This window comes from Cannabis sativa, chromosome 8 (genome assembly GCF_029168945.1).
Source record: "Cannabis sativa cultivar Pink pepper isolate KNU-18-1 chromosome 8, ASM2916894v1, whole genome shotgun sequence".
In the NCBI taxonomy this organism is placed as follows: domain Eukaryota; kingdom Viridiplantae; phylum Streptophyta; class Magnoliopsida; order Rosales; family Cannabaceae; genus Cannabis; species Cannabis sativa.
Genome location: NC_083608.1, coordinates 36,124,379 through 36,134,899, shown reverse-complemented (window position 1 = coordinate 36,134,899; position 10,521 = coordinate 36,124,379). Strand labels below are relative to the sequence as shown.

General features: G+C 33.3%; 1 protein-coding gene across 2 annotated transcripts; it reads right to left on the bottom strand.

Moving 5' to 3' along the window:
- Positions 1 to 3,397: 3,397 nt before the first annotated feature.
- LOC115698659 (protein ANTHESIS POMOTING FACTOR 1) lies at positions 3,398 to 7,271 on the bottom strand. Of its 2 annotated transcripts, XM_030625789.2 has the most exons (10): positions 6,921 to 7,270; positions 6,607 to 6,707; positions 5,512 to 5,624; positions 5,363 to 5,429; positions 4,770 to 4,869; positions 4,445 to 4,561; positions 4,231 to 4,368; positions 3,996 to 4,077; positions 3,801 to 3,850; positions 3,398 to 3,653 (listed from the first exon to the last, which is right to left on the bottom strand). In XM_030625789.2, exons 1-10 carry the CDS (start codon positions 6,993 to 6,995, stop codon positions 3,486 to 3,488), a joined length of 1,011 nt encoding a protein of 336 aa, XP_030481649.1. In that variant the 5' UTR covers positions 6,996 to 7,270; the 3' UTR covers positions 3,398 to 3,485. The 2 variants fall into 2 exon arrangements, with proteins under 2 accessions (XP_030481649.1, XP_030481650.1); XM_030625790.2 differs by lacking the exon at positions 6,607 to 6,707 and having other exon boundaries at positions 6,921 to 7,271.
- Positions 7,272 to 10,521: the final 3,250 nt, after the last annotated feature.

Below are 10,521 nucleotides of genomic sequence, written 5' to 3'. Positions count from 1 at the left end.
ATTAGCAAATACATATGTTCTGGACTTAATAGAATTTATACATTAAATAATCATGAAAGAAATCATGTGAACCATGCAACATAAAATGTTATTTCTGAACTTTATTAATTAGTAAATCTGATTATATTGAAATAGGTTTTATTTAGGGCACAAAACCCAATAGTTTCATAGACCTTGCCTAGCAATTTTCTTGGGGTGTTGCCTGGTGTACGCATGTGGAACTGGCAAAGAATAACTTTAAGAAGTTATCTTTGTTAGCAAGTGGTTTAGACACAGTTAGTCTTACGTGTAACAAAAGCTTACAGCTTAGTGTCCACTTTTGAAATCACGTAGTGGCTATCCCTGCACGGCTTACTGCGCAACGACCATCACTGAAGAGTGATGGGAGGCCATGCTGAAAAGCAATGGATACTAGATCTTTTACAGGTCCTTGCACGGTGAAACGTTAGAGGAACCAATTGACAAGTTGGCTAGAGAGAGTACTTACCGAGATGTTTCCTATTTCAATGTTTGGGTAGAAGTACCAACTCTAAGTTCTCGTTGTACTCGCCAGACTTGTATGCACCTTCATTGTTACGTTGTAACATGGTGTAGACCTTTTCAGTTTAGTCTGAACATGCTTGCTGTAGGATCTTTGTTGTCAAGAGATATTCTTCAGGGATCAAGCCTCTTACGAAGAATCTCTTTCCTCGATCTGTTTGTTGAAGGACATGGTAACTCTTTGTGGGCAGACATATTATTTTGAGTTGTCTTGGTCTCTTCTTCTTTCCCTTTCGTCAAGGGATCCTGCTAGCAAGATGGGGTTTTACCTCTTGGTTACTGTAGACCAGAAGTATGAGAGCAGATTGTTGGTGGATTGGGCTAGCCATGGTACAGACCAGGTGGCCAGCCACGTTGAAGCATTGCCTGGCCATTTAGAGGAGGATATGGCTGGCCAAGTTGTTAACTCTATGGCCAGCCAACTTGTGGAGGTGGTGGTCATTCAGGTTGATGATTCTATGGTCGGCCAGCTTGTTAAAGCCAAGGTCGGCCAGTATTTCAGAGGCCCGACTGATGTTGTAGTTTGATCTCATCTACACTCGGTTGGATTTGCCCCCCGGCATGATTGCCGTAGAGCCTTTGTGCACTCTTGCCAATAACTATTCAACCTCTTTCTTGGTAACGCTCCTTAGAGGTGTTGTTGGGATACCACGTCTGTGTGTTATGCTGTTCAGAATTGGACATCCTGCAGCCATCCCCCTAATCCCTACTTTTTGGCAAGGTTTTTGTTTGGAGGTATGTTACTGTAGGTTTATCCATGTTGGTTGTCCAACATGTCTATTTCTTTTGAAATAGGGAGGCTTAGTTCTTTGAAGAACTGAGCAGGTATTAAGTTTGCCTTGGTTATCAAGGCACAGCTAGCTATTCGAGCGAGTGAGTCGGCTATTTGTCGTCTTTGAGGACTTGCCTTTTAGTACAACCTTTGAGCTGACTTGATAGCTCAAGTAGGCCATCATCTTCTCATATTGAGTTGTATATTCACCTATGACATAACCTACGACTAGTTAAGAGTCGTGGTGTATGTCTAGGTGGTTAGCCTGCACTTTGTGCGCTAGCCTGAGACCAGCATTTAGAGCTTCATGTTCAGCCTCGTGTTTAGAAGCTTTGAAACTGACATTGTTTCCTCGTGCATCCATTGCGCCAGGTGCCCTGGAAGCCATGCCTGGATCGGGCAGGTGGTCAATGCACCTCTTGGGTTTAGTTATTTTGCTCCTGCTCTTGCTTCTTCTCTGGCTACTGCTTTTCTCCTGAACTTGGAGAGATTTGGGGAGATCTGCTTTTATGATTATCCATGAAGCTGGTGAGAGCTTGGCCTTTACTGGTCATGCTTGGTTGACAAGCCGCCTTATATTGGCCGAGTCTTAGTGGTTCACTTGAATGGTCAGCCTGATGCTTCAAGTTTCTGTAAAGCCCGCCGCAACGGTTGATCGGTGTACACCTTTATGGGGTGTACCTGGAAGTATGACCTTAGATTCTTGAAGTCAAGAGCAAGATGTAGGTCAGCTTCTCCATGAGTGGGTACTGACTTTCAGTGTCAATTAGTCTCCTACTGATGTAGTATACAGGGTGTTGTACACTGCCTTCTTCTCTTGTGAGGATAACACTCATAGCAGCTTTTGTTACTGCTAGGTACACGCCTAGCTCTTCATTGTCTAGGGATTTAGGCAACATAGGTGGTGAGCCAATTGTTTCTTTAGCTCCTAGAATGCAATTTCACATTCCTTTGTCCACTTAAATTTTTCGTTGTCTCTGAGAATGTTGAAGAAGGGTACACATAAGTCTGTAGACTTGGACACAAATCTGCTTAGTGCAGTAATGTGTCTTGTTTGGCTTTATATTTGCTTGACGATTGTGGGCGACTTCATGTCCAAAAGAGTTTGGATCTTGTCTGGGTTTGCCTCTATTCCCCTGGTGTTGATTATGAAGCCAAGGAATTTTCCAAAGCCTACTCCAAAAGAACATTTGAGGGAGTTAGCTTCATGTTGTAGCTACGAAGGATTTTGAAGCATTCGTCTAGGTCCTCCACATGCCCCCAGCCTTTTTGGACTTGACAAGCATGTCATCCATAGACACCTCCATGTTTCGGCCAATGAGATCTTTGAATATCATGTTCACCAGCCTCTAATACGTGGCCCCTACATTTTTCAGGCCGAAGGGCATGACTTTGTAGCAATATAGGCCTAAGTTTGTTATGAAGCTAGTGTGCTCCTGGTCTGGCGGATGCATCTTTATTTAATTGTAACCTGAATACGCGTCCATGAAGTTCAAGATTTCATGGCCAGCTGTGGCATCTACAAGCTGATCGATTCTAGAAAGAAGAAAGCAGTCCTTTGGACATGCTTTGTTCAGATTGGTGAAATCAATGCATACTCTCCACTTTTTATTGGATTTGGATACTAGTACTAGATTGGATACCCATGAAGAATAGAATGCCTCCGTTAAAGGGTCTACCGCCAAAATTTTCCTCAATAATAAATTTGATGCTTATAATTATTAATTAAAATTTAAGGAGGGTTAAAATTCTATTTTATATCTTCTTTGATTTTTTAACAAATACACAAACAAATTGTTGACAAAACTAAATCCAAGGTGCGAAAGAGCATTTTCTTTTTCCCTATTAAGACAAAAAATATTTGTATTTACTCAAAATAATTTTAGTAGTTATTTATTTTACATTATTATTATTTATATTTGATGATTTTTAATTTTTTATTATTTGTTATTTTATTTTTTTTACTAATACTTCTTTCTAATCATAAATTCTCAATTAGAAGAGTATGTTTATGTGATCAATATTTTCTTTTATATATATATTTTTTTTAATTTTGAGGCTTCCACTATGGTTTGCAAAGGGAAAAATGAAAGATCATCACTACATTTTAGAACCAAATATTGAACAACAGTACTCGTTCGAGAAAAAGAATGAAAAAATAATAATGAGATTTTCAATGAGAATGATGTTCAGTTTCAGTGTCCATTGGACCATTGTCTGCATTAGAGTTGTTTGGAATCCAAAACGTAAGAACATTGGATGCTGCAGCTGCGAACATGACTCTGCGAGGCGCCCACTTTAAGCAAGATGCCACTCCAATGTGACTGTTCCAGTTTGCCACCTACACATATCCAATCCATGAAATTACAACTTTGATGACACAAAAAACTTATACTATACAGTACATGATCATACTTAGTTGTTGTATTTGGGGGTGTGAATACAATAGGAGAGCTCAGAGTGATGGAGATAGATAGATATATGATACCTCATTTCTGCTGTTGACACTCCATGCATGCAAAGTTCCATCTCCTGAGCCTTCAACGAAAGAAAGATCAAACTTAGCATAGAAATGATATCCCAATGATACATGGAAAGAAGTTTCTCTATACCACTGCTACAATAGTACATACTGTTTATATCATAGGATAGGATAATAGCATAAGGGAGTAAACATGGATACCTGACACTATATATTGCCCATCCGGAGTAAATGTTGCCTCTATATTTTTATTAGGAGAGGGCTCTAAACTGTACCCACAACGCTGCATAAACCAAAATTCAAGTTATTAAAATCATAACTGCAATAGAACCGAATCTGTGTAATTCCAGAATGAACTGTTTTTCTTTCCTTCTTAAATTTTTCTGTGAGACACCCAGTCGAACATTTTAACAAATATGTGCATACAGAAACTTACCTTCTCTCCTCCATACGCATCAAGAACATAGATGTTGTTGTCTGTTGTCGTCAAGAGCATTGATTTGCCATCATTACTAAATTTAATATCAAAGACCTCAGCTGTATCTCCACCAACTAGGAATGTATCAAAGGGACCCTAAAGATGGAAATTTGTTAGATCCATGAGATGAAAGATGAAAAAGTGACTAAGAGAAAACTACATAGCTATCAACCTTGTCATAAGAACGTGAGTCAAACAATTTTATAGCACCCCCTTCCATTGCCACGGCAAACACCAGACCTTGTTGGTCGTAAGCAACCGTCGGTCTACCACGCAGCCGTAATATTCCCTGAAAATTACAAGCAACTACAGTCAACAACAGGATAATAACAAAAAAAAAAAGACAAGATTAAAAAGTTGCATGACTCTAAATGGGCATATCAAAAATTCATGCCCTTTATTTAGAAACCAGTGCTTTCTTCCTACTCTTGTATGGATGGATTACCTTCTTTGTAATTTAAAGAAGAATAGATACATGTATAATATAAGAAACAGACCTGGCAAGCATTTACACGAAGATCCCATATTCTGACGCTGTGATCCAGTGAGCCAGACATGAAGCTGTCATTAACTGGAGACATGCAGAGGGACACGATTCTACAGCAACAATTAAATAAACAAGATCAGCATACCCCCAAAAAGACTAAAAACATTAAATGTATGCAACATTTTGTCAGATGAATTGATGACTGTTGTATTTGAGAGCAGCTCTAGATTTTGAAAGGAAGAACATATCATAAAAAGAATGCATAAAAGGGAGACAGAGAGGTCTTGATTAACACAGGGTTTGCAACTAAAATTTAAAACGTTGAAATCCAGAAATTGATCGACAACATATATGCTTATCTCATCAACTATTTGAGAAAATCGACAAGAAAGATCTTGTTTGTCCCACGCTTGCTAGAGGCTATTTTCAAGTCTTTAATTTCGATCATTTTTAAACATATTTAAACCAAGAGAAAAGATTTCTAGAGCCTCAATCTTTTCATAAATGAAAAGACAAGAATCAAACTCTTTCAAAGGAAAAAAAAAAACTTCAGCTCAAATCATTTTTGTTTGTCATAAAAGTAGCAAAAGATAAGAACCTAACCTCTCTTTGTGCCCCTTAAAATAGCGTAGACATCGGTTATCATACATTGAGAGATACCGGAGGGATTCTGCAAAATCAAACAGTTACCATAGTTCTCACATGTAGGCACTAGACTCATCAAAACTATTAACAATGAACAAGAATCAAACCTCCATTAGAATTCAAATTATATCTCGAGGAGGAACATATAACAGAACTTGGGTGATGGGTAAAGCATATTCGATCAGCCCCATGTTTCTTATGATATGTGGTCTTAAGCAACCTTCAATTGTTAACAATCATGCAAGTTAGCATTCACACTTTAAGCAAGATCTTTATAAGAATTCAAAATTTGATACACACAAAAATTTCCAAAATATGATAGTTATATATCATGAAATAATTAACAAAATAGCTCTTTTTTCAAAATTATTTTGTACTTTGGCCTAATTTTGATAATTCTTTAACAAATGACATCAAGTTAAATATTCAACAAGAAAATGGCTTTAGTCTGAAAATTTAACTAGTTGTCTAAACAATTTGACCAAAGTAAGGGCTGCACATAAATGGCCAAACCCGCCACCCAACCCTACTCAATCTGGAAAAATAGGTCGAGCAACCAGACCCGAACAAGCCATGGCCCAAATGGCTTATAACCTAAAAAACTTCTCGATGAATTCAAACTTTTAGTTTGTTTAAATTATTATTAATGTTGGTATTGTAGATGATTTTAATTTTTTTTAAGACTTATGTTTGGATTAATAAGATTTAGTGTTGTTAAACATTAATTACAAATACTTGAATTTCTTTAATTGTATGTTTAAATTTGATCATGTTTTCAAATTTGATAGGAATTTTATATCGAATTTTAAATTTTAATTTGATATGTTTTCTTGACCGAGTGAATAACTTTGAAAATCAAATTTGATACAGGAAGTTTAAATGTTGTAACTGAAGCCAGCCAAACCATGCTAAGAGTTGGGTTATATATAACCATTTAAAAGAGTTACAAATTTATATATAAGTACTGTTTGATTGGGGTTTTGCTTCAGCTTTTCAGTAAGAGTTCTTTATAAGAAAGCTACTAAATCCGATTTCTTGGTTACTCAAGCAACCCAGCTACAGAAGTGCTGGACTGGCTCATGTGCAGCCTATGAGAGACACTAATTTTTCTTATAAATTTTATAAAAAATTATCGAAAGTAGACCGAAGTCAATTTTGCTAAGGGATGCATATAACATTATAGCAAAGCAAGCAGCACTCACTTGGCATTTAAAATATCATATAATCGCACTGAATCATCCTCACTAGTAGTGACTAGTATATCATCTTTTCGATGAAAATCGATACAGTTAACCTTTCCACCCTGAAATTTAATTAAAATCAATCTTAAAACTCAAAAAGAGGGTGTGAATGTGAATTATATAGCATAGATCATAAGAATACGAACAGCTAAAAAATTTTGGTCGATTTAGGTGAATTTGCTTTTAAAAATGAAAAAACCTAAACCCTAAATCCATGCAAACCTGACAACCGAAAAAGAAAAAATTAAAGAAAGATTTCGAGAGGTAGAGCTTACAAAATCTGGGAAAACGGCTCCAATGGCCATGCTTCGGACAATGTCATCGTGAAGCTCGGTAAGGGACGTCGTCATGTATGTATGAATGGATTATGGAAGATTATTTAAAAGATTGTTCGCCCTAAAGGAAGGTATCCTAACAAGAACAACAATTTTATTTTGATTTAGATTTTTAGTGTGAATACTGTGAGTTGAGTTGGTCACTGTCCTCGATGGCTCCGGCTCCTTCAGATTCCACCCGTACTAAAACAAAGCTCCCCTTTCAAATTCAATAGGTTTTTTATTTTTATTTTTTTTATTATTTATTTTTATTTTATTTTATTTTTTGGCTTTGGATGGAATGCTCTTTAATAGATTGGGGTTTTTATAAAAATACTAGTTGGGTCTAACGTGCTTCGCACGTGAGCCCATAGTTTAAATATTTTTTCAATAAATTTGTAATATGTTACTTTTTTAGACCATCTCTAATGAGAGATGTAAAAGTTGATTTATATTTGGTACAAATAATGATTTTGTGATATTTTTGTATCAATTTTTACTATTATGCTCCAATGTATTATTATAAATTTTAATGCAAAATTTAATATATGATTAAATATTCATCTAACAATTTATTAAAAATATAAAATAATAATGCAAATAAACATGCTAACTAAACTTTTATAATAAAATATTAAAAATAGCATAATAGTAATTATAAATCATAGCATTCATTGTAATACAAATTTTGCATTATACTATATTGTGATCTAAATTTAGATCACTTTTTGTTATGTGAGATACTTGCATCATAATTTGACATACCATGAGTAGACTTTTGACAAAGTATGCTATATTTTATATTTGCATTACTTATATTTTGCATCTCCATTTGAGATGTGTTCTTAGTCTTCATTGTTTTTTGTAAATTAACAAGGGTCAAAATTATTGATTAATTTTGTGGCTCTTAAAAATATCTAGGATCTTTTACACACATTCTATTTTTATAAAATCGAATACTTTAGATTTTTTTTTTAAGAGAGAAATAATCAATACATAAAATACCTAATTAATTTTATAAAATAAATAATGCATAAGGTTTTTACTAAGTTTGATTTTTTTTTAATAATGATAATGAAGTGTACATGTGTAAAATAGAACTTCAAAATTATTAACAATTTTATTACAATTATACATTATAGATAAATATTGTCTCAATTTAATTATACATACTAATAAATTCATTTATTATATGGTATGATTATTAGTATATATATTGGTTATATAATTATCAAATGCAAAATATTCACTTCAAAGAATAAAGAAATCTTATTAATTTAAAATTATATTTATAATTGAGAGACTTTGATAAAATAATCACCTCCACAAATATTTCACATAAGACAAAATGTCAATTAAATGACAAACTTATTTAGCATTAACCTTAAAAAGTAGTATAGTGTAATGTGGTACTTGTTTTATCAATTTTTTTTTTTTTTTTTGTAATTTAATATGTGTTGAAGGCTAATTATGTAATTCAATTAGAGGATGTCGAAAAATATTTTCACTTTTTATGTATGATATAAATATATAGTTTTCTTTTTTTAAAAAAAAAATTAACATCTTATATACACTAATTATACATGTATAAGCAAACTTCTATTTTTTTTTAATAAAATAATAAATAAACTATTTCCTAATTAGATGTAATTGAGTTAGATGATTATAATATAATATTTTATTTTTGAAAGCATAAAAAAATATTAATGGGTTTGTTGTTCATAAAAAAAAAATTGTAATTTAATATTTAATGAAGGTTAATTATGTAATTTATATAGAGAAAGCCTAAAAATATTCTCACTTTTATAGTAGTTATAGATTAAATTTTGGTTAAGGATTCATATTTATACTGTCACACGATAAAAAAAAAAAAATATATTTTAACTGTCTTGGTTTTTTTTTATTTTATACTGTAAACACCGAAAAAAATGAGGCTTCCATCTTCCACACTCATAAACAGAACCGCCACAGTAATATCAGAACAACCAAAAAATAACCATTAATTCTGCCTAGATAAAACAGAAACATTAAAACTATTAATATTGAGGTTGTCATGATTTTTCTAATGTTGTTTTTGGGTTGTTATATTATTTTTTGTATGTTTAACAAATGTTGGTTTCAAATTACACAGGATAAACCAACCACTGAATATTTATTTGAGATAACCAGAATAAAAGAATCATAGTCAGTAATAGTCTTACCTCCCATTGAAAGTGTAAATCTGGAAGACCAAATAATAAAAAAAAAGGATGAAAGTTATTTGGAAAAAGAAACAACATAACAAATGCAGCAAAATGTAGAGAGATAGGACACAACAAGAGAACATACAGGAGAAGACGTCAAAAATGAAAAGAAACAGGACAACTAAAAAACAACAATGCAATAACACAGATGAAAACTGAACATATATTGGGGCATAGGATAACGAAGAAAATAACTTACATTTAAATTTTATTATTTTCCTATTACTATTAAAAATAGAGTGGTACAATAATATTTGAAAAAAATGTGATAAATAAATGAAGAAAAAAAAACAGTAAAACAACAATAAAATAATACAAAATAAACCAGTTACAGAAAATGGTAAGTTGGAGAAAGAGGGTGGACTTGGAAGCACGGTAGAGATGGAGTCAACGCTTTGAGACCAAAGAGACTGAAAAATATGCACTTAGTGGGAGTTTCTAAAAGATTTATACACACACAACCACACTCTTATCTTTTCTTCTTCTTCTTCCTTTAAATACTCTTTTTTTTTTTTTTGGTTACCTACTACAAAAGGAGAGAGTTAACTTTTATTTGGGTAATGTTGTAGACTTGGAAAAAAATGAAGAAGAAGATGAACAGGGGAGAGAGAGCTCAAAACTCAAATACAATGAAAAATAGATGATATAAATAAACACATATATAATTTAGGAATAAGAGATCACCTGGGTGTTGGGCTTTGTGCCCTAAATAAAACTCTATTTCAATGTATTCTTTTCTATTCAATTATCAATAAAGAAACAGATTTATTTTCATTACTTGTTTAATGTGTTATTTGGTTCATGTGATCATTTATATGTTTATTTGATTTATAAATTCATCCAAATTCTTATCACATTGATATTCTTGTTTATTGTGTCGTCAGCACAATGGAAAGTAATCAAGATTATGTGATTAAATGTATTCCTATGATTTATCAGTACATAGGATTTAACTGATAGAATAATCTACAATGTAGTTTACTTGCACCTTGGATAAGTGCTATGTCTTTTCCAAGGCATTAGTTAAAGTAAGTTTGGGTTGGATGCATGAAGTATGCATTGGAAGGAACCGATATTGAACTTGAACTAGATATGATAAACTTACCGTAATATCTATTCAATTCAATATCACCTAGTTGATCCTAGATCAAATATCTCAATCCTGGGATGGTTAGCTTCTTGTTCAGTTGCATTATTTGTGTTCTTAAATCTATTCGTTAAAGTCGACCAAATGGTTCGTGACATATAGATTAAGGACATGTTGGTGTAATTGAGTGGGAGCGCTAATCATAGATACATAATCTATAGCTTATATCCGG

What these genes read in the sequence shown, in the direction of transcription:
- LOC115698659 (XM_030625789.2), bottom strand. Translation starts at nt 6,995, where the DNA reads ATGACGACGTCCCTTACCGAGCTTCACGATGACATTGTCCGAAGCATG. An exon ending in ACTCACGTTCTTATGACAAG is followed by an intron (nt 4,369 to 4,444) that starts GTTGATAGCTAT and finishes TTCCATCTTTAG; the next exon opens with GGTCCCTTTGATACATTCCT. An exon ending in ATGCGTATGGAGGAGAGAAG is followed by an intron (nt 4,078 to 4,230) that starts GTAAGTTTCTGT and finishes TGGTTTATGCAG; the next exon opens with CGTTGTGGGTACAGTTTAGA.